This window comes from Engraulis encrasicolus, chromosome 3 (assembly GCF_034702125.1).
Source record: "Engraulis encrasicolus isolate BLACKSEA-1 chromosome 3, IST_EnEncr_1.0, whole genome shotgun sequence".
Classification (NCBI taxonomy): domain Eukaryota; kingdom Metazoa; phylum Chordata; class Actinopteri; order Clupeiformes; family Engraulidae; genus Engraulis; species Engraulis encrasicolus.
In genome coordinates this window covers 56,872,036-56,895,818 of record NC_085859.1, presented here as the reverse complement: position 1 = coordinate 56,895,818, position 23,783 = coordinate 56,872,036, and the positions used below count along the sequence as shown (strand labels likewise).

General features: G+C 41.4%; 1 protein-coding gene across 1 annotated transcript in view; it reads right to left on the bottom strand.

Moving 5' to 3' along the window:
• Window positions 1–146: 146 nt before the first annotated feature.
• loxhd1b (lipoxygenase homology PLAT domains 1b) overlaps window positions 147–23,783 on the bottom strand; it is a 66,827-nt gene continuing 43,190 nt past the window's right edge. Inside the window, exons 22-42 of the mRNA XM_063195761.1 lie at window positions 23,015–23,160; window positions 22,610–22,714; window positions 21,876–22,004; window positions 20,004–20,168; window positions 19,116–19,297; window positions 18,737–18,853; window positions 18,268–18,430; window positions 16,995–17,149; window positions 15,019–15,120; window positions 14,642–14,749; window positions 14,317–14,434; window positions 13,138–13,346; window positions 12,305–12,490; window positions 11,055–11,182; window positions 9,146–9,263; window positions 7,664–7,841; window positions 6,982–7,167; window positions 5,794–5,964; window positions 2,959–3,091; window positions 1,962–2,117; window positions 147–1,316 (exon numbers count right to left, since the gene is read on the bottom strand). Of these exons, the coding sequence (XP_063051831.1) occupies window positions 836–1,316; window positions 1,962–2,117; window positions 2,959–3,091; window positions 5,794–5,964; window positions 6,982–7,167; window positions 7,664–7,841; window positions 9,146–9,263; window positions 11,055–11,182; window positions 12,305–12,490; window positions 13,138–13,346; window positions 14,317–14,434; window positions 14,642–14,749; window positions 15,019–15,120; window positions 16,995–17,149; window positions 18,268–18,430; window positions 18,737–18,853; window positions 19,116–19,297; window positions 20,004–20,168; window positions 21,876–22,004; window positions 22,610–22,714; window positions 23,015–23,160 (3,436 nt within the window). The 3' untranslated portion in view covers window positions 147–835. The remainder of the gene's footprint in view (window positions 1,317–1,961; window positions 2,118–2,958; window positions 3,092–5,793; window positions 5,965–6,981; window positions 7,168–7,663; window positions 7,842–9,145; window positions 9,264–11,054; window positions 11,183–12,304; window positions 12,491–13,137; window positions 13,347–14,316; window positions 14,435–14,641; window positions 14,750–15,018; window positions 15,121–16,994; window positions 17,150–18,267; window positions 18,431–18,736; window positions 18,854–19,115; window positions 19,298–20,003; window positions 20,169–21,875; window positions 22,005–22,609; window positions 22,715–23,014; window positions 23,161–23,783) is intronic.

The window sequence follows — 23,783 nt, the reverse complement described above, 5'->3', positions numbered from 1 at the left end:
GAGAGAGAGAGGCTGTGTGTGTGTGTGTGTGTGTGTGTGTGTGTGTGGGGGGGGGGGGGGTTGGTGGCATGACTAATAAATAAATAAATAAATAAAAGACTTTTTTAGTCTAGTGATTTTTTCTTATTATTATTAGAGGCCAAGCAACGAGAATGCTAAGAATGCTACGAATCTTCATTCTTTAAGAGTAAAGACGGACTTTTTGTTGCATTTTTTTTATTGAGTAGGCTACTGAATATCACTTGAACTGGCTGTTAAGATCTAAATCAGCAGTCAAAATCCTCTACATTGCATAAAAGAAGTTTGTATAAAATCCTTTATAAATATATGAAATAAATATGAAAAAAATAGTTTTACCATCCAACTAAAAGCCATTGTTTAGTTGAAAGCAGCGTCAAGCCACTTCAAAGACATAAAAATGATATTCACTAAAATGGCAGTTTGACTATAATATGACTGTATAATTATGCAGTCTTGGTGCTGTTTCTATGCAGGACCCAGAGTCATGTGCCGCAGTCCTAACTCCTAACCCTAATCAGGGGTCCGTTTCTCGATTCTTGTCGTTGCTAACCGTCTTAAAACCGTCTCAAGACGTAACACCATTCCCTTGGATTTAGTGGTGAGCGTCGCTGTCGAGAGAGTTGAGTCGCTCTTACGAAGGACGTTGCTACCGTCGTTAGTAAAGACGCTTTCGAGATACGGACCCCAGGTCCGTTAGTCCATCATCAATACAGACATTGTACTGATCCATGCATTCAGCCCTTCTCTCAATATCTCTGAATCTGCACATCAGCTTTGTTGTTGGATCCAGAGTTATGTGCTGGTGTCCTTACCCTTAATACCGAGGGTACAGAACTCTCTGAATTTGCCCATCAGCTTTGTTGTGGTCCAGCCACTTCCCACACATGAAAATAGTCGTCACCCAGTTGGCCGTGTTTGTGATCTCTACGCATTCAAGGTACCAGCTGGGGTTCGTACCCGTGTTGTCATGCTCGACACGCACCCTCAACAGTTCCCCAAGGTCAAGCATCTCCAGTATGAACCGATCTGTGCGACCGCGTTCAAAAAGGTTACGGAACTTCTGCTTGAGGGCGCGCTTGCCCGAGTCTCCATTGACACCGTAGATGGTGACAAAGACGTTGGCGTCTGTTCCACCAGCCTTGACGTCGCCCGTGATGATGATGATCTCATACTTGACGGGCACCAGGCTGCGCACCTTGCTGGCAAAGCTCTCCACGCACTTGGTGCACTCAAACGTCATGAAGGCATCCTTTTTGGCAGCAAGGGCGATCTGAGCGTCGCAGTGAAATGTATATCTGCATATATTGAAGTGGATAAGACATATGAGTGACAACTTTTGAGAGAGAGGGTAAACGGAAGGGCATTTGCAGGTAACAGCAAGCAGTGCTAATTACACAACCATTTCATAGATAAGGTGTTTGTTCACATTTGGGATTTAAAAAGGTAATTTAAAATAATATATCAGCTTTATAATAGTATCTCTTCTCAAATGCCATAATTTGTATGTCTTACAATCATAAAACCACAAGCCAACATTTTCACATTTTGTCTGTCTGCCAGTAAGCTTTCAATACTATCATATAATAGTACCAGTTGGCTCAAATCCATCAGAACTTTAATGAGCACACTTCATTTTAGGGCTGCAGAATTATGGCCAAGTCAATGATCACGATCATTTTAATGGATATTGTAATCACTATTACTTTCTAATAGGAACCAATTTCAGTAAAACACGAAATTGAGTCATTTTGTCACCCGAACGTTCAAACAGATGTTAACTGATGGAAAGGTCCACTGCTTAATTAAATATGCATCAGAATATACATTTTAAACAAAAAAACAATCACCCTTTTCATTTAATTTAATCACAGTTACGATTAAAATTGCTATTATCAATTAATTGTTCAGCTCTACATCATTCGAAACATAAATTCACGTACGTGTTGCCCAGCTCTTTCTCCGTGATGACCACCTCCAAGACATGCCAGAAGGACTCCGTCTTCACCTTCTTGCCATCCTTGGTGATGTGGCCTAGGCATATGCCTACAATTTCACCAATGTTCTTGGAGGAGAACTCAAATGTGTCTGTGGCACCACTGCAGGAAGAAAAAGAGAGGCGATGAGAGAGAACATAGAGAAGGAGCGTTCAGGCTGACAGACAACCGTGTCAGAGCCCTCTGCCGTGCCTAGTGTTGAACTCACTGACGTGTTCACGCCGAAAATCTGAGCATTCTGGAACCAGGAAATTTGCCCATGTTGCAAACCTGGGCACAATCATTAGAGGAGACTCTTAATATAACATATATTTTAGAATGATTTCGCTTTCGAATATCTGCAATATATTTAAGGCCTAAGCCATTGAGTGACATATAGACTAAAAGTCACTGGCAGCCAGTGCAATGACCTAAGCACTGGAATGACTTGGATTATTCACACCTATCTTAATGACTTCTGGGGAAGGCCTGTAAGTAGGGTATTGTAATAGTCCACTCTACAGGAAATAAAGGCAACGCCTTAATCTTAGCTATTATGTTCCTATGATGCCAAAAAGCTAATTTTAGTTTTTGATGTGAGCACTGAAACTGAGATCACTATTCATCATGGCATTTTTGATACAAGACTTCATTTTAAGTGATTTGGATTCTACGTAAGCACTGAATTTCTGTCTTTTATCCTTGTTTCCAAAAGCCATTAATGAGAAGTGGGCCACTTTTGAAGTATGTGGCATTTCATTTTGTAAGTTTTACAGAATTGTTTTGAATGGGAAATGAGCAATTAACGGAATTGGACTCCACCTGAAACTATGCAACAACTTAATTTCAGGGAATGTATTATCATAGGAGTTGCTCCTAAAGATCCAGTGTGTAATTTTAGTAATTTATTTCCAAAATGTATGCGTCCTCATTGTGCGCTGTATGCAGTGTTGCAAATAAATACCGTTGGAACTTCTTTTTCTTGTTTTCCATCATGAGCTCTTTGGAGCGCCCCTTCCTCCCTTCAAGGATGATCCAGACGTTCTCCTTTGTGTCCGCATCATCGGAGCTGGCTGTTGTTGTGGCGATTATATATTCTTTAGAGGAGCAAAAGAAAAACACACAATGATGTATATTCTTTATTCTTCTCTATTCTTTGGAGAGCAAAAGGAAGTTTGAAGAGCACCTGAAAGTTCCTTGTGCGCACAAGACAGTTGTGCTTTGCATATGCTTTGTGTAGGGCATGGTGATAACTTAAAGGAGAATTCCGGCCAGTTTGGATTAATATCCCATCTTGGGTGGACCGAGGGAAAGGGATGAAAGGCAAAACCGCGAGAAATTTTCATGCCTGCTGCGCAAAGTTGTTCAATTGCGCTGTTTTCGGTTAAAACCTGGCCCTTCGGGCACGTATTTGACCTGTTTTAAAGCTCCTAGCGTGCATTAAAACCCTTTTGAACGCTTTGGCCGTGGTGTGTGGGTCCATACAAGTCGATCTAGTGGTTCACATTTCCATTAGGTAGCATAGGTACGATACAACAGGAGTTTTCAAAAGTGGCGCACCTACCTCTTTCAGCTTCCGCCTTCCAACTACGTCCGCAAAATGGTTCGCCAAAGTGATACTTCATAGTAATCCATTTTATTTTTGTCCACCAAAGACGAGCCACAAGAAACATATTCACATGTTTTCATGTCCTGAGTTGTTATTGTCTCGCAGATTCACTTCTCTGTCACTGAACGCAGTTTAGTGACGTCACGGTGTCACATGACTCCTGGAAGGAACGCCATTCGCTCATCCAGTTATTATACATAAGCGAGAAAGAGAGGCGCTGTCGTAATATACTGTTTGATATTTTGAGATGGATCCTCCGTTGGGGTAGTTCAATTGAAGAGTTTGGTGGCCATGGTTATCTTTTTCGAACCAGAATATTTGTTACAGATTAAGAATTATTCCTTCCAGGAGTCATGTGACACCGTGACGTCACTAAACTGCGTTCAGTGACAGAGAAGTGAATCTGCGCGACAATAACAACTCAGGACATGAAAACATGTGAATATGTTTCTTGTGGCTCGTCTTTGGTGGACAAAAATAAAATGGATTACTATGAAGTATCACTTTGGCGAACCATTTTGCGGACGTAGTTGGAAGGCGGAAGCTGAAAGAGGTAGGTGCGCCACTTTTGAAAACTCCTGTTGTATCGTACCTATGCTACCTAATGGAAATGTGAACCACTAGATCGACTTGTATGGACCCACACACCACGGCCAAAGCGTTCAAAAGGGTTTTAATGCACGCTAGGAGCTTTAAAACAGGTCAAATACAGTACGTGCCCGAAGGGTCAGGTTTTAACCGAAAACAGCGCAATTGAACAACTTTGCGCAGCAGGCATGAACATTTCTCGCGGTTTTGCCTTTCATCCCTTTCCCTCGGTCCACCCAAGATGGGATATTAATCCAAACTGGCCGGAATTCTCCTTTAATAAACGAACAAAACAAAAAACAATCAAAGAGGCAAAACCATAGGAGATAGTGGTGTCAACAATGATCTATCCGGCGATGCAATCCAATGCGGGGCATGGATGATTCAATTCAATTCAAGTTCCAGAATTGATGCGGCCATTTTTTTAAGTTTCAATTACTTCCGTGGATATTTCAGGAGCAAATGAATGTTAAATTAAATAAAAGTACTTCAAAGCATTGCAAGACTGATACAGACTGATCCAGACTGATACAGAAAACAGCCAATAAATTGTTGCTCAGTGTCTGACTACTTGTATTGCCTCATCATGACTGATTAAACATTTGCTTTGCTTTCGGTAGAAATGTAATGCATTGCAATGCATTGTAGAATTTAATCGGATCGGATCGAATCGCAGAGAATCGAATCAAATCGAATCGCTACCTCCCGAATCGTGATCGAATCGGATCGTGAGGGCAGTGCCAATCCACACCACTAATAGGAGATCGTGCAAATTAAAGAAGAACACCCAAAAGACTCAGCCATTCATCAGCTCCAATGCAAAAAAATTAAGTCATTGAAAATCAATCTTAAAAGGTTCCCATCGTACAGTAGTAAGACGTTCACCTCACAAGACTGCCCTTGGTATCAGCTACATAAGCCTACTGGTGATTTAAGAACACTAATGTCTTTGGTTTTCTTGAAACTTTGCAAAATCCTTTTAGTCAAAAGTTGTCATTGTTGTAAAAAGTGCCATCATCTGGCTGCAACTGATCCAGGTAAGATCAAAGCGCAGCAGTCAAGCTGTTACAGCCATTAGAACGCTTCAGTAGCAACCATCAATAACAACATGCTTTTTCCCAGAATGCAAGTGTCTTTGCCTCTACACACACACACACACACACACACACACACACACACACACACACACACACACACACACACACACACACACACACACACACACACACACACACACACACACACACACACACACACACACTTCCTATTCATAAATATGACCTGTTTAATAAATATTGGTCTGGTCTGACCAGAGTACTTTCAAGTTCTGCAGCCAAAGATTTCCACAATGACTAGAATTTCAAAACATGGAGAAGATCCACCTGTAAAAAGTGTACATTTCATGGAGGTAGAACCTCTTTATGAAATATTAAATTAGTTAATGGGCAGCATTACACATGGGACCTTTAAGAACTCTGCTGAGTTCTGCTACGAAGCCCAACATTATTTATAACTACTATCATCCTCCAAACCTTTTCATCACAGATGTGGCAGTATTATTATTCAATATCCTAAAAAATAGCTCAGAGAAATGAGTCCTACTAGTTTTGTCACTGAGGTCCAAATTGTCATTGTTGGCACATGCCATCTCCCGCATGATTTGGCCGTCGTCCTCGTTCTTGGCTAGCCACCGGTCACAGGGAAAGCGGAACGTCTCACCCATCAGCTCATCCTTTATGTCGATAAACTCCAGATGCCAACCTGCAGCAGGTCCTGGTGGTGACGGAGGAAATTATATGTATATCAGACAGACTCTCCCTGGATTTTATTATGCTGTGATTTGCAACTTCAAGGAAACTTCACCCACAAATTCTGTTGGGCGTTGTGGCACCACCGTGTCACTGTGACTTTCCCAAAACTAAACTACCTTACACATGTTTCAAGTGTTACTGTTACATGCTCTTCTGTAAATATCTACTTGTAGTTGCATCATGGAAACATTGGGGTCGTGTGCTTTCTTCCTCTGCTTCACTGGTGTCAAAGTTTATTTTTGGGACAGTTGCGGTTGGCCAAACAGATGCAACACATGCAAAAAAATTCTGTGAAATTGCATTGAATTTGCTTTGAATAAGCAACAGTCGCAAAACAGTCTGTGAAATCCTGGAAGGACTACTTACACTGTATATGAGAGGGAGAGTGGGAGTGCTGTTGCGTATCACGCTAATGTGCTGTCCCATAAATGGGCAACTAGTCCCTGGGAATCCAGGTTCAAATCTGTCCAGGGTAATTTTACAACCCTACTCTATCACACTCTCCCACTTACTTCCTGTCTCTCTTCATTGCACTATCTCCCATAAAAGGTATAAAAGCACATTGAAATATCTTAAAGGGGCACAAGGTAGGATGACGTCATTTGCGCAGCGCCCGTGGCATGCCTGTCTCAAAATCTACACCGTAATGAAAAAATGCTGTTCAAATATACTCGCTGTGAGACTGTTTTTCATCACGGAATGCCAGCAGTTGATACAAATCTGAATACAGTATGTAAAGTGATGTTTCAAATGAAAAGTGTTTCCCACGACACTCATTCGGTCCGACGGTGTCAAAAGTTGCATGGGGGGTTTTCTGACAGCAGACCGTGGAAGCGGTTGCGGGAGCCATAGTTGACTTACAAATGACTCACATAATTAAACTTTTAATCCTAGAGAGAGAGAGAGAGAGAGAGAGAGAAAGACAGAGAGAGAGAGAGAGTGAAAAAGAGTGTCAGTGAGACTGTACAGACAAACTCACCCTTGTTGTCATGCCAAACGCGGACTTTTGACAACTCCCCTAAACTGAAGATGTCTGCGAATCGGAAGACGTCCACCTGTTTCCGCTCAAATTTGTTCCTGTTGCTGCTTTCTTTCAGGGCCAGTGTACCAGTGTCCCCATTCTCTCCGAATATCACCAGGGATACATTAGCGTCGGTTCCAGCACCTGGGATTTCATACAAAACACACTGGTTTGCTTTTGCAGCAATGGCCTAAATAAGACACATTGGGAAATTATTACTTTTTAGTTTATAGACTTATCTGAGGATATAATAATAACATTAAAAATGTTTTATTACATAAATGATATAAAGTGGTGTCAAATTGTTGAAAAATGTTTTTTTTTAAATGTGTGATGAGAAAGTCCCTGCTATGAGCACCAATTGACTGCTAAAATTGCATTTATGCCTCTCCCGTGCAAGAAGTCAGCCCCCAATGTTGCCCGAAAGGGAGCAGTGTATGTTCAGGGTACCTCAGTCATGGAGGAGGATGGGGGAGAGCACTGGTTAATTACTCCCCCCAGCAACCTGGCGGGTCGGGAGTCGAACTGGCAACCTTTGGGATACATGTCTGACGCCCTAGCCGCTTACCCATGACTGCCCTATTACAACTAATGTTTTGAAGCATTACCGTCTAGATGTTGTTAAAATGATTTATCTCACCTGAGAGGTCACTTGTCTTGACAGTGACAATATAGGTTGTCTTCTCCACCATCTCTTCCTCGTCTACTACGGCTGCTAATTCACACACGGTTGTCCTTTTTGGGCCTTTGGTTTTAGATAGCCAGTTCTCATAGGTGAAGACTGATACCTCCTCAGTTACAGTGTTGCGCATCATAATCTGAATGGTGTAAAATACAGCAGACAATCCCGACTTCATTAAATACTGCTATGGTAGGTATTCTATTCTACTTCACATCTTATGCACGTTTTTTAAAAATTAATTATCAAAATAGATTCTCCACCAAACTCCATGTGATGTGATTTTGTGATGAATAGAACTAGTAGTTCAGATACACCGCACTCTTCCGTGTGGTGCTTCTCTAGTTGAATAACTTCGAAGGTGAAAAAGAGGATCGCACTCGGGTTCTTCTTTTCTTCTTTTTTATTTTTTATTATTTACATAGCAGCAGAAGTGTAGACAAACGTTTCGGCTGTTGCCTTCGTCAGTGTCTCATCTTACTAAGCTACTTCCTGAGTTTTATCTAGGCGTCTCCTTTGCACCTGTTGCTGATTGGGGATGACGCGGTGCTGAATAGAACTGAAATAGACTGTCACATGAAAACTCACAATCTGGACATTTTATCTGGAATTTTGGTAGCACTATAACACATTCATAGCAGTTGTTATGAACTTGAAGCAGACTTGAACATGAAGCGTTCATGAATGTTTCATTAGACAGTCATACCAAAACTTTCATGTACATGGAACATGAAAGGACAGCAACTTGTCAAAATAAAAGTTGAACAAAGCAGCATTGCGGGCTTTGTTCTGAACCCTTCCTGATCGCAATCAATCTGGGTAAATTTACTGAGAGGGGGTTGGATGAATTAGTGGCATGTAGCATATGCCACTCCAAGTGCAGTCACATGACACTATTCTTGGTTATGGTAGGCTACTACGGCCATGTTTGTGAATTCGAATGTCGAACTGTGCCTGTACCAAAACTCATTCCTAAACCTAATCTGTCAGTGAACAATCTGCGTCCTTTTGTCTTCCATGTTTATGAAAGGTTTGGTATGAATATCTTACGAAACAGTCATGAATCCTTCATGCAAAGTGTATAACAGCTGCTATGAATGTGTTATGCAGGAACACGTCATGTAAAGTGTACTGTAACCTGTTTTTTTTAACACAATGGACCAATTGACTGTGCCACATATATAGTGTTGAATCAGGCAAATAATTTATTTTCATGTCACTAGGTGAACAAAAAGATATCGCAGCTGCTATGTTTTCATCAGATAGCCAATAGGTGAATTCACCTCTCTATTTTATCCAAATTAAGTTATCCTGCTGACAAACTGACAGACACACAAACCAACGCAACCGCAAACATAACCTCTTTGGTGCAGGTAATAAATGACTATACAGTAGGTGGACAGGACAAGAGCAGTATGAAATACTAAATGTACTGAAACAAACCTGATCAAGGAACCAGTCAGGGCGACTTCCTGTGCCGTCAACACGTACCCTCATCTTCTTCAAAGGGGCAATGTCATCGATCTCTTGACTGAACGTGTCCTCCTGCCCTCTTTCAAACCTAGTATTGGATAAAAGACACAGGGGTGCTATTTGTAGCTCAAGAAAGCAGAGAATGTGCGCACATCAGTGGCTCAGGTGCTGGACAAAACAAAATAACTGAAGTAAATGATAAATGTCCGCAACACTGTTAATGCTCCCAGTTGTTTAATGGCACAACGTTTCGGACCTTAGTGCAACTCGTGCCTGAAGAAGGACCAAGGTCCGAAACGTTGTGCCATTAAACAACTGGGAGCATTAACACTGTTATTTGTAGCTCCCTATTTGACATCCTTTGGTCTGTGTTCGCTCGAGAATCCTGCCGTGCGTGCAGGGTCCGACACATCTTGGTGACACTTCTGGACCCAGACAGCTACCTTGCCCAATGTGCTGTTACCACCAAACCAAACCACATCACATTGGCCATGCTAGCTTCTCCAGTGCTTTTAGTCACGCTGGACCCCGCATAGCACTTTCTGGTCTGGCCAGCCGCACAGGTGGTCTCTGCTAACACATCCAAATCAGAGAAGCTAGTAATCTACAGTCTGCATACTTTATTCCAACAAATTTAGGAAATTGAACTAGTGAAATGACAGAATGTCTTTTTGGTAAAAAAAAAAAACGATCTTTCAGCCCTTTGACCCTAGAAAACCCTTCCTTCCTTCATGGTGGGCCACATGAAACAGAGCAGAGGCTACATTTGGCATTGAGATTGAGGTTACTACTCTTGTCTACTACTCTACTAATAACCTTAGGCAAGTACCTAATGCCAAAATGTAGCCCTCTGCTCTGTTTCATGTACTACTCTTCCATGAAGTAAAACAAATTTTAAAAAATGGACCTTCATTATCCTACTCACACAACAATAGTGAGGGTTACAATGTTTGAATACTTGAGATAGATAGATTTTTATAGGCCAATCATGAGGCACAAATATGTTTCAGTGGAATCACTGTAAATTGGGATTTGCATTTCCAAGTTTTGGAACACTCTCCCTCTGCGTAATGACCATGGTGCATGACCAAGCAAAGTCCCCGAGGGGGACGGACTGAACACCTCAGTTACACTGGTGCCATTTACCCAGGATGGGAGTGAGGTTTAGGGGGGCGAGAGTAACTGAGGCCAACTAGCAGAGTGTGGCGTGGAACGTTAGTAAACCTCCCTCCCGAAGCCTCATACAGTATCGGTAGCACTGAGCTATCGGACTGGTCCTTTAGCTCAGCGGTGTCGTGCTGTGACTCCCATACCCGAACTGAAACGTTGACTAGGAGGTGGTGAGTTTGTGGCCCCGAGGGGGACGGACTGCACGGGAACAGCTTGGTTAACTTACAGGTGCTCAGTGGACTTGACTATCGAATGCTGGGATTTGTAGCAGCTGGTGTATCTTGTGTGCTGCAGAGAATTCCAAGACTATGCACAGAGCATTGTGTGCTGTTGATTGTTGATTCCGTTGATTCCTTGTCCAAGAGTTCCAATGCTAAGCCCAGAGCGGCAAAAGGCAATGAAAATTAGTTTAACTAATATCTTAAGTATTTTATGTCCTAACAACTGTACCACTGGAAAGTCACCCTCCAAATTGGAAAAAAATGGGTGGTCGGTGGTTATGAATATGTGTGTGTGTGTGTGTGTGTGTGTGTGTGTGTGTGTGTGTGTGTGTGTGTGTGTGTGTGTGTGTGTGTGTGTGTGTGTGTGTGTGTGTGTGTGTGTGTGTGTGTGTGTGTGTGTGTGTGTGTGTGTGTGTGTGTGTGTGTGTCTTTCTGTATATGTAAGTACATACAGTACATTTGCCCTGTACAACACATATTGACTGTACCTGTCCTCCATCTTAGGGAGTAAGATTTCCTCAGTGCATCCGTTGACCCCAAATACTGTAATGAAGATATTGGTGTCAGTCCCAGCATCCTGTGTGTCTCCTGTGACCACAGTTACATCATACACCACCTGAGGAAGAGGGTAGGTGAGTAAATAAATACATGTAACAAGATTACGTAATTCAATTACAAATGACAAATAACAAAAACTGCAATCAGTAACAACTAGACAATTTTGAATCAAATTACTGTTACTTGTGGAAATGTTAAGAACTACAGCTTTAGTCACATCTGAATATTCTAAGTGAAACTTGAAATACTATGGAGCCATTTTTATTGCTTTACGTGTTTTTTCCTGTTCAAACTTGTGAGCAATCATCATACACCACCTGAGGAAGAGGGTAGCCCTGGATGTTTATTATGTCATTCCCAAAACATTTTTTCACCTTAATGACAGGCAGTAGATAATACACCGCGCTCTTCCGTGTGGTGCATCTCTCCAGTTGAATAATCTTAGAAAGTGAAGAGGTGGATCGCACTCTTTTTTATTTTTACATAGCAGCAGAAAACAGAGAAACGTTTCGGCTGTTGTCTTTGTCAGTGTGAAGAAAAGAAGAAGCTGAGTGTGATGCACCTCTTCACTTCACCTTAATGACAACAAATGACCCTACGCTGTCTTAATGAGGCACATGCCCAGGAGGGAATCCAGAGGGGCTCTAGCCCCTGGCCTTATCCTCTTTAATGTCATTGTGTCATTTTGGCAGGGCTGTTTAGGGGTTTTTAACATGCTTAAAAATGGAAACAGCATTGTAGGCTAATAAGCCTGCACGCTCTATCAGGGTGTAATTAAAATTTAGTTGACAGGTTGTTTGGATGGTTTTTTTTACATGTGCCCTTTCCAAAAATGTTAGACAATGCCACACTGAAGCTCTCTGCATGGCACTGGTCTTAATATATCATTGTTAACTGTTCTGGGTGGGTGGAGAGGGCTGCTACAGGAGCACTGCAGTTGCTTCATTTTTCAAGTACTCTTCAGTTATTAGCACCATTGGTATGGGGAGCAAATAGGGTTCCGTATTCTCCAGCCTCTACTCGGGTGTCACTTGAACAGCACACTTTTTGAAGATGAGTTGACATTAATCTGTCTGCTCTTACAAAAAACATTTGATGGCAGTTGTGACAGTTTCACTACTTCATTCACAGACAATTCATGTATACAGCCACTGAGGTGAAAAGTACTGTGTGTACTCACCTTACGTATAATACTGATGCTGATGGCATCAAGGATGTTGAAGACCCTGGCTGTTAAACCATCTCCACGGTCTTTGGCAAGCCAGCACTTGCACTGGAAGCTATATTTGATCCCTTTGGTTGGCACGGCGACAGCCAGCTCATCCACGAGCCAACAGCTCTCCGGTGTCGCTCCATTATGTCCTAGCTATCAAGAAGATCAGGTCAAAATTACAAGAGGCCTTCACTCTCTTCTTGAAAGGATATCTGGCTCGTTAAGACATATTGGCCTTGTAAGATTGACTTGGTGTCAGCTAGATAAATGTGATTTAAAAACATTGAAATTATTTTAGCTTTCTATTTTTTTTTTAAATACTTGTACTTGTAAGCTTAAAAATATAAAATCACTTGGTTGCATCTAATCCAAGCCCAATCAAAGTGCAAAAGACAAGTTGTTACTGCTCACAGACACCAGCAATAACAACCACATGATGTCGCCTTTCATCCAGATTGAATTAAGACATACCTGTAAATGCAATGGTAGCTTACAAACTTACAAACAAAACATAAAGCAATCCTGCTACACTAAACTACCCAATGATCATGACACCAAAATCAGTCTTATAAGGCCAGCCTGCCTTATACTACCCATGGACCCTTTTAAATACCAACTATTATTGTGCAGTAGCCTTGTCTTTGTGTAGTAACCTTGTCTCTAATGTCTTGTCTCAAACAGCAGAACATTGCAATGAACACTAATTTAATTGTACTGAAATATCAACAAAACCGCTTTTCGCTTCAACATATCATGCAAGGTAAATATGTGCGTAGAGTACTTCCATAATACGTACTTACCTCCACACGTTTAATTTGCCCCACATCGAGTCCATATGCCTGAAAATGGTCCATGCTGCCAGAGGCGAAGCACTTCTTTCCTTCAGGAAGATCTAGCCACATCCTATCAGTTTCCAGATCCCCCGGGCCCATGATGATCACATACACACGACTAGTAGTGCTCGCATCACGATCCAGCCCCGTGGACACCGTAAAGTCATACGGAATTACTGCGAAAGAGAGATCAAGAGAAGGGGAAAGCGAGAGAGAAGTCAGAGAGAGTTGCAGACTCAAATAGGTACTTGATTAATCTGAATCAAATTCACAGTTAATTGTTCAGACCTTCTTTTTCTAGGACAAGGTCTACAGACCTATGTCATGCGCAAATCCTCCAAAAAGCAAGCTGTTTCTGGCAGACGGGCGAACTGATATACAGAGTGCTGCTCATATGTTTCACATACCCTGCTAGAAGGTTTAGCTTTGTGGCCATTTTTATGAGAATATTAACCCTGTAGAGCAGAGCCTATGTTATAACCTTACTGTCACCAAAATTGTAATGGCTTTGTCTTAATCTGTTACTTAAGGCTCTCTGTAATGTCATAGCAATGTTGTTATGATGTAGCTGAGTATTTTCAGCAAATAGTGAATAGGCCCGCCGGCGACCCCATCTGCACTAAGAGGCTACTGAGAGAGATGGTACCAAGTCACTAATTTGTCAGGTCACAAGTTTAGACACATTTGACAAGTTCAAGTTCAAGTCCAAGTCGTGTCCAAGCCAAGTAAAGTCCAAGTCTCATTTTTCCCCAAGTCCTTAACAATTCATACATTTGGCTTAATCAGTATAAATTAAGCAGCATCTTGTTTAAGTAAACTTGTTTGAACTCTGGTTTCAAAACAACAATTTCATTGTAAACGGACAGCCGAGAAAGGAGACCTGGCTAATGTTCGATTGCTCATAGACAGTTAGCACACTGCTTACTGCTAGCCTGATCAAAAAGTCTGAAACATGATCAAACCAACAAGAAATACGAATATGGTGACTGCAGGATTCAATAAACTCGCACTGGTGCAGCAGAGCATTCTGCCAATTGGGCATTAGTCGCACCTGACTATAAGTTGCAAGACCAGCCAAACCATGAAATAGACCTATAGACTGAAAAATACGGTGCCGTATTTTACAAGACTGCCCGTTTAGTTTACCTGGCCCCTCCTCTACTGGTGCAGCTTTCTTCTTCTTCTTCTTCTTGTTCATGTTATTGTCCACACTCTTTGTTGGGGTTTTGGAACTGTTCTTGGGGTTCCGTTCTCCCTCATAGCCCTATGAAAACATTAATACAATTCTTTTGTAAATGGATTGTGCATTGGATGATCTAAAGAAAGGCCTGTGACCCAAAACAACACATAAGAATATAAAAGGAGGATAAAATCCTGTTTGAAGCAGACTCTCTCATCTTTTATTTGCCCATGATAATTAATGTGCCTTGTCCCTTCATAAATAAAAAAAATTACAAATGTTTCTCGTTACCTTTACAAAAAACGTCCTCTCGATGCGTTTGTCCTCCTTCTTGGTTGAGAGCCATCGCTCACACAAGAACATATACACTTCGTCTGTGTCCTCATCCACCACCTCCACCTTTTCGTAAGTAATTCATTTAGTTTGTTATTATTATTTTGTGATTATTACTATTGTGTAATTATTGTGTTCTAATCATTATTTGGATTTGCTTTTTTGGGGGGGATTTTGTGTCTGTATAGAGGCCAGGATTATGTGAAAGTAAACAGGAGAGTAGTGGGACAGAGGTGGGGGAGGGCTGGAAATCGAAATTATCTTGTTCCTTATGTACAGTATCATTGGGTATTTTGAAAGGTGCTCTAAATAAAATGTATTATTATTCCTATTACCTGGTCCAGGTACCAGTCTGCCCCCAGCATGGAGTTGTCATGGCGAATCTTAATCTTGTACACCAGACCAAGGTCCACCGCCTCAATCGTAAACTTGTCAACCTGTAGGAAGACGCAAGAATAGTAAGGATCCATGGCCAAAGGAATCCCCACAAACACACACTTAAGCCCCTTTTCGACTAGCCCTGTTAGAACGGGGCTGCGCACTGCTGGGGCGTGGTTTCGTTTTCTTTTTGCATTTACTCCACCCATACACACCCATCATCAGCTCAAACAGGGCTCAAACAGGGGCGATTATAGAATCGCGAAAGACGTGGTTCGAGGCGTGCGGAGCTACATGTTGCTTTACCGGCATGTGCAAACACCTATCCCCACCCACGCACTTTAAAAATCAACATCGCTTTTCTGTCGGCAGTTTTTACAGTAGACAGAGAAGTAGCCTAACTCCAGGCCTTGGCCAAGGAGTTATAGGCCTATTATTAGCCTATTAGGCTATTATTTTAAAATCACGCTAGGCTATTTCCAATGCTCCACGCCTCCTCCTTGTGAGAAGTCGTTTTTTTTTTTACCACCATGCAAAATAGGGCACACTATCATTCATTGCACATATCTTCATATACGAACCTGCAGAGGGATGGCGAATTTGCTGTTATCAAATTAAATGTAAAAATGAAAATTTCGAATGAAAAAGACAACTGTGGTTTATTCGAGGGAACAAAGAACACAGCCATGACAAAAAAGATTTCCTCTCTATCCGGCTGGAGAACAACGCCATTGTTTACTTGAAGTGGCGACCGCACTTTGGATTTAAAGAACATAAACACGTGCCGTAAAAACCTGTAAAAAGCTAAGAATCTCAGCTTTTGAACAAACCCTAACACATGTCTGTAGGTCTAGGTTAAGGTGATCGCTGGCTGTTCGGAAAAAATGACGAGATAAAAAAAAATGGTTGGAAAGCGCTATTTTTTCGCTTGAAACAGCGGCCGCTTAAAGTTATGTAACTTTGGATTGAAAGAACATAAAAACGTTCCGTGAAACCCTTTAAAAAGCTAAGAATCTCAGCTTTCGAACAAGCCCTAACACATGTCTGTAGGTCTAGGTTAAGGAGATCGCTGTCTGTTCGAAAACAAAATGACGAGGTAAAAAAAAATGGTTGGAAAGCGCTATTTTTTCACTTGAAACAGCGGCCGCTTAAAGTTATATAACTTTGGATTGAAAGAACATAAAAACGTTCCGTAAAAACCTGTGAAAAGCTAAGATTCGCAGCTTTCGAACAAGCCCAAACACATGTCTATGGGTCTAAGAGAAGGAGATCGCTGGTTATATTTAAGTTAGTCCTATATAGGTCCTATTGTTTAGATTAGGGCTAGATTCAACATGGCGTGAAAACACGGTGTTGTCGCGGCTAGTTGTAGCAGCTGATCATACGGCCCAGTTCTAGTCCCTGTTGTATGGAAATGCGTGCGAGACAGCACCATCGACCCCCCCGTCAAGTTTCATGAATATTTATAAAGCCCGCACCGGAACGCGGAACCCAATGGAAAAGAGACTTTACATGTTGTTGAACTACCATTAGCTTTGATTGCGCCAAACATTTAGTGTTGTATTGTTTCAATAAACTTCTAAAAAGTCTGCAGTGACCTTTTTTGATGGAGACTTTTTTTATGGCCGAGAGTATTAATAAACATCATCATCATCACCGTAAAAATCACAATAACCACAATAATAACATGAATTATTCTTATTAACTAGAACATTAATTCTAATGAATTACAAGTGCATGAAAATGTATTTTATCTAAACTACAGTGGGGAAAGTAATGTATTGTATCTAAACTACAGTGGGGAAAGTAAGTTGTTTCAAGTCATATCGGTATGCAAATTTATTTTAAATTGCATAAGGTAACAAATCCACATCTGAAATCTAAAATCTTCTTTCAAAAAAAAGAAAGAAAGAAAAAGAGGAGAAAAACATACCGCCCCTCTTTCAAACTTGTTACTGTTCGTCTCAGACTTCCTGAGTTTTCGCTCCCCTGTGTCACCCAGGTCTCCGTAGACGGTGAGGAAGACGTTAGCATCTGTTCCCGCTCCACTTGTGTCACCAGTCCTGACCGACACCTTGTACTGATGGGCTACCCATAGGAAAAAGGTCTATATTAAACCTACATGGCTATGTACTGTACATCGCATACAAATCTTACACGTGGAAAATTAGAAATGAACCCTTTTTAGGCCCCTTTCAGGCGGCAATGCTTTTTTTTGCCTTCAAAAACTTGAGAAGTGTTGATAGCAAGCGTTTGGTGTCAGCTGTCAGGATTTGATCACTGTTGCTAGGTTACATACTGTGTTCCATCTTTTTTTGTTGAAATTCAACTATCTGCTGACCATGACTCAGTTGCTGTTAAGCAACAACCTATTACGGGCAAAGACGCGTTCAAAGGTTTGAGCTGATTTTAAACTATCGTTAAACTACAGCTACCATTTTTTGGAAGCCTTGCATGTTATTCTGAGAGAGGCACAGGCAGAAAAAGAGGTGAGGCGCGTCAGAACGATGAAGCCATTGTCAACCATGTTGTTACTGTACAGAGGAAAACAACCTAAACGGACTGCCTGGCAGAGAAAGCCGGTCTGAACCCCGGAGAGTTTGCTGTAAGGCCGGGGGCCCCACGTCTCATACAGATATGGCAAATGAGTTTAGATGCCTGGTCTTTAGCATACTTCTTGCCGTGTCCAGGGAGCTAGACACACTACTGTCTGATACACAGCCATAGAGCACGCTCCGTCTCCAGACAGAAAATAGACTGAGCATTCATTGCTTCTGTGCGGCCTCATCACCAACAAATTCAATCAAAAACCTTCCTGGTAATCTCTAAAGAGTCAATATAGTCTATAATCTGTCCTGTGACTCCTCAATGTGAGCTACCGTTGATATTAAAGCAATAAATGCTCCGTCTATTTTCTGGCTGGAGACGGAGCGTGCTCTATGGCTGTGTACCAGACGGTAGTGTGTGTAGCTCTGCTCCGCCAGGGGGTGCCAAAGCTACACACACACTGTCTGGTGTGAACCAGGCCAGTGTAAGGTATCATTGCAAAGGTAGTGCAACAAATCTGCATCAGAATTTAGGATTAACTCAAAATGCCCCCCGACCTGGCCCCAGCCTGTTTTCCTGTAGCTTGTCACATATTGTGTGTGTGTGTGTGTGTGTGTGTGTGTGTGTGCGTGTGTACAGTATGATTGAGGCACACATACTCTCCAGTGCGTCGTCCACCTCAACCTCGTTGACCTTCAGGGTTCCATCTCTTTTCAGTGTTTCCGTGATGATGTCAGAGGGCACCAGTTCCAGTACAGTCTCGCCATCTTCCTCGGAGCGCGCCAACCAGCCCTCACACGGAAAGATGACCGTTTCTGAGCCCTACCAGAAGAGATGTGAGGAACAAACAGGGCTGTCAGATGTAGCTGATCATTTACAGACCAATTTGTGATCAAATCCCACCAGGAACTAAATCCCAGCCAATTTAAGATGAATCTCACTGGTTTGAATGGTTATTCATATATGAAAATACTTGCCCAAAATTATTTTGCAACAATCTTAGGGTTATATACATTGCAGTCGCATGGCAAATGTCTGCGTGCACAGAGGCATGCGCAGACTTGCGACAGATGTGAGACTGGACTGCTTGAGCCAAAATGTTTTTAATACTTTTTAGGCTTAACAAACCTTTCCTTTCCTTAGTAGTCTACGAATCTCCACTCTATCGAGGTGCCATCCGGGGTTTGTTCCTCTGTTGTCATGGCCGATACGTATCTTCTCAATTACATCCCCGATATCTTCTAGCTGGAAGGATTGATTTCATTTAGTTGTTGAATTGCTTGCTTTTTCCACAAGACATATATTTATAGAAGATCTAAAATTAAAATGATTAAAATGGAAATTATTAAATGATTGAATTATTTTCTATTTTCATAAAACCTCAACCTATTGACTTTTATGGGAACCAGGTGCTACACCAATGCTTCATAGCTGAACACCGTTTGAAGAGTCTCAAATCACAGCTCCAGTCACTCTGAAACATTTAATAATTTAGCAGCCTACTGACCTCAACAATGAACATATCTTCTGCTCCCCTCTCAAAGAACAAGCGTCGCTCTCTCTCATTGACACAGAGATGCTTCTGCTGTGTGCACACTCCATTGCGCCCATAGAGGACAATGAAGACATCTGCGTCGGTACCCGCCGCAAAAACGTCACTGGTGAACGTTTTGATCTCATATGGGACAACTGGAATTAAACATTTTAGAATGACATTTATGATGAGTTTACCAAAAATATTTATTCCATAACTATTTCAATGAATTTAGTCAACTTAAAAATCAATCCATCTTGTTTTGTTTGTTTCACACACTACACTACAGGAAATAGTACTGAAAATCTAAGGTGCACCGTGTTGATTCAATATAGTAAACAGGGCTGTAGTACTCGAGTCCGGACTCGGCCCGAGTCCGGTCTCAAGTCCGTTTTTTTATGGACTTGGACTTGTCTCGGACTCGGTATTGTTTGGACTCGGACTTGTCTTGGACTCGGACAATGGTCTTGCCAAATTAGGCTTTTGGACTCGCGGGGTCTGTCATTAAGTTTTGTTTAGAACACTGGCCATCATAGATTGTAAAGTGGAGCTTGAAATCCAATAACAAACAAGTTTTGTCTTCACATCCATGCCATATAGGTTATCTTCTAAGGTTCACACTATTGACATTCATCCTTTTCATTGTCAAACACTGACCGACATGTGACTCGGACTTGACTTGGACTCGAATCTTTTTGGACTCGGTCTTGTCTCGGACTCGAACCTCTTTGGACTCGGACTTGACTAGTACTGGTCTTGGACTTGTCTTGGACTCTACAAAGGTGGACTTGACTACAGCCCTGATAGTAAATAGAGTATGTGATGTGTAGTTGGAGTGGTGGCCAAGGCCAATTATCTCACAGGGGACATAGAACTCTGTCTGAAGTTCTGCTGGGTACAGGTCTCTCACAATGGCACCGTCGTCCTCCCCTCGGTCGAGCCAGCGGCCACAGGGGAACCGTATTCTCTGGCCCTGAGACGGAGCGTTGATGTCCACCCAGTCCAAGAACCAGCCAGATGAGCCGCCTGCATTAATAATAATAATAATAATAATAATAATAATAATAATAATAGATTTTATTTTTAAGCACCTTTCAAGATACCCAAGGTCACTTTACATAAAACAGAGAAGAAATAAAGAGAAGAACAGTAGAAAAAGTAATAACTAAGCATCAATGAATAATTAAAACATAAAATAAAAATAAAAATACTTAAACAAGAATAAAATACAATACATAGGCTATGTATATCAAATAAAATGAAAATAAAGTAATAATTAAAGGAAGTGGAAGTGCATGTCAGTGTGTAATGAATATGCAGCAGTGAAGAAGTGCGTCTTAAGCTTAGATTTAAAACTGGACAGTGTAGAGCATTGTCAAATTGACAGCGGGAGTGCATTAAATGGCTTTTATTTCACTGTCCTGTTACATTAATTAGGTACAATGTAACACGCTATGAAAAAAAACATGCAAAGTGATGTACTTTACACTGTACCTTAAGACTAGGCACAGTATGTACAGTATAAGTACATAATATTACTTGTTGATACATGAAGGTACACTACAAAAGACAATGGAAGATCAGGTGCTGCCAAAAGAAAGAATTGCTATGCTAAGTTGAGTGTTTTTTCTACACAGAACACAATGGACATTTGTTTCCCTTCTTTTCACATTGTCCAGATGCGAGCTCAAATAATTCTGCAGCACTTAATGTGATCCTGCTTCTCCATGTCACATCTTTTAGGGGCTCTGTATCTAAACTGAAAAACCTTAGTGTTAAGCTCACCAGCCAGCCTATCCACACAGGAGAAAAGTGCTACTCTGTTTTCAAGACCTCTGAACTCTCTAACTAGGTGCATGAATATGGTTGTCTCAGACAAAATCTTAACACATAGTTCTGAGGTGCAGTCAGGATTCTTTTATACATTTTGGAGGGAAACACATTCTGTGCCCCTAGACCTGACAGAGGTGTCTGACACATCAAGAGAGCATGGACAGTTGAGAACACTGATGGCTTTACATAGATAACAAAAGCCAAATGAGGTAAGAGCTGATGAACTGCATCGTTTGACTGCAGCCAACATCCAAACAAGCATTAGAAAGTTGCACAAACTGTAGTGTGACCAAGCCAAGCTTGGAGAGAATCTCCTGAACTTGTGGTGAGTTCATCAGAGAGGTGATGAATTAAGAATATACACACTGCAATAATTCACAGACCGCTATGGGTGCCGAAACAGCTCTGCAAGTGTGAGACAACGACAGGTTAATCTAATACACATAACAGGTGTGCATACAGTACATAGTTGCTTCAGGATGATGTCTCCTGTGCGTACACTCATGACCACTGCACCATAATACTCTGTGTCACAGACTTGACGACATCATAGGGGCTCTTTCCATTATCCTAACTCTTGCTTGTGGCCTTGCACATCGCTGACGCCTCCCATTCCGTGGAGAAAACAATGGTTTCCGCTGTCAGCCTAGCCACAACACTTTTTGGGGGACTTTTCCCCATTCAACATCCCAACTGCAAATGAGATAATGACCTTTGAATTGCACTTTTGAGAGATATTGAATTAAACTTCTATATAAACGTCCATATACTGATAGTTACTTTTCTAGAAGAGAGCTAATAAAAGAAAGAAAACAAGCTACAGCTAAGCAACTGTGCACTATTCATGCCCAGGAAAACCTACTTATGAATCGCTAGTTATTTATCTCTGCCCATAGATACCTGAGTTGTCGTGGCCAATCCGCAGCTTCCTTAGCTCCCCAAGGTCAACAGCCTCGACAGTGAATTCCTCAATCATGCCCTGCTCAAACTTGTTCTTGTGCAGTTTGCAGGCTTTGAGGTTGATAAGACCTATAAACAAACAAAATATATTAAATTACATAATGGAATTACACCCAAGACAAATTACTCAGTAGCATCTTAGTGCAGATGAATAAACCACGTTGCCATCTGATTGCTCTTGTTAATATTGGTAGTATCTGTGATGAGATGCATCACATTATTAACTAGAAGCACTCAGAGAGCGCAAACCTCCGCCAAGTAAGCTGATTGATAGAACATTTGACTATGTCACACTGTATTTTTATTTCAAGTCTTTCTGCCTTCTTTTTGTTGAGTTAGAAACTGGAATGTTTTGCCCCACAATTCAATTTGTGGTCACTGGGGGCGTCTAGATGTATAGGCCAGCAATGGTGAAGAATCTTTAAAAAGGTCCTAGTTCCGGTTCGTGATCCGGATCACCACCAGAATTTAATCACTTGTTCCTTGGGTCATTATCAACAACTTCACAGTTTCGTCCAAATCTGCTGATTAGTTTTTGAGTTATGCTGCTGACAAACAGACAAACAAATAAACAAACAGACAGACAGACAGACAAACCAACGTGACCGAAAACATTACCTCCTTGGTGGAGGCAATAATGATGGTATGTGTAACCCATGTCTGTATTACGGTACCTGTGTCATCCTTCTCCCCGTACAATATAGCAAAGACATTGGCATCGGTTCCAGCATGTTTCTTTTCTCCAGTCTTGACCCGCATTGTATAAGTTGTTGACATGGCTGTTTATACATAGAGTGAAAGAATATAAACAGAGAGAACATGAATATTTTGTCAGTATATGTATAAATGAAACTGTTTTAAAGACGTAGTTAAGCTGACATGACCACAACAGAGTAATAACAAACAACAGCATTGAGGCCGTTTGATACTTTTTCTGATAAATTGATACTTTCTTCTTGTATCCAATTTCTTGTTATGTATATCTTCTTTGTAATTTGCTTTGGGTATATGTGTATGCTAAATATAAAAATAATGTAATGTAGGCAACGTGACATGATGTAATGTAAGATAGTTGTCACCTTTCTGCTCTAGCCCAAGTTTGGCAGCGTCACCCTCCTCATCATCGTCCCTCTTCATGAAGGCCTCGTCCACTGGCACCAGCTCTCGGGCAATCTGCCCATCGTCCTCATCAATGGCCAACCAGCGGTTGCAAGGGAAGTAGTACCTACAGTAGTTGTGAAGTAAGTTCATTCAATCGCAATAACCCACAAAGCCGAGGGGAACCCATACGTCAAGGGAAACCACATTAAGGTCATGAAGTGGCATTGACAGTCTCTAGACTTTAACCACATAGCAATCAAATGGAGAACTAAATCTTAACTAGAAATGCACTCAGACAGGGCAGACCTCCGCCAAGGAAGCTGATTGATAGAACATTTGACTGGTACACCCTATTTTAAGTCTTTCTGCCCTCTTTCTGTGTTAAAAACTGGAATGTCAAAATTTGCGCGTCTCGCAATTCAATTTCCGGTCACTTGAGGCGTCTAGATTTCTAGGCAAGCAATAGTGAAGTATGTTTTTTTGTACATGTTCAAATGTCCTCTTACATGAGTCCATAACACGGCTGAGCATCATTGCATTCATTTCTCCATCTTTGGATGTACTCTTTCTGTCTGATCTCTTTTTAGCCCAGGCACACATAAAGTTTAGAAATGTCATGAAATAGATGGCAAAGGCTGTTCTTCTTGGATTCTGTCTCCTGTAATGATGCATTTCTACAATATTTACCATATTGGATATTTGAATGTGTGTGAGATTTAGCTTACTTTTTTAAACTTTTTTTAACCT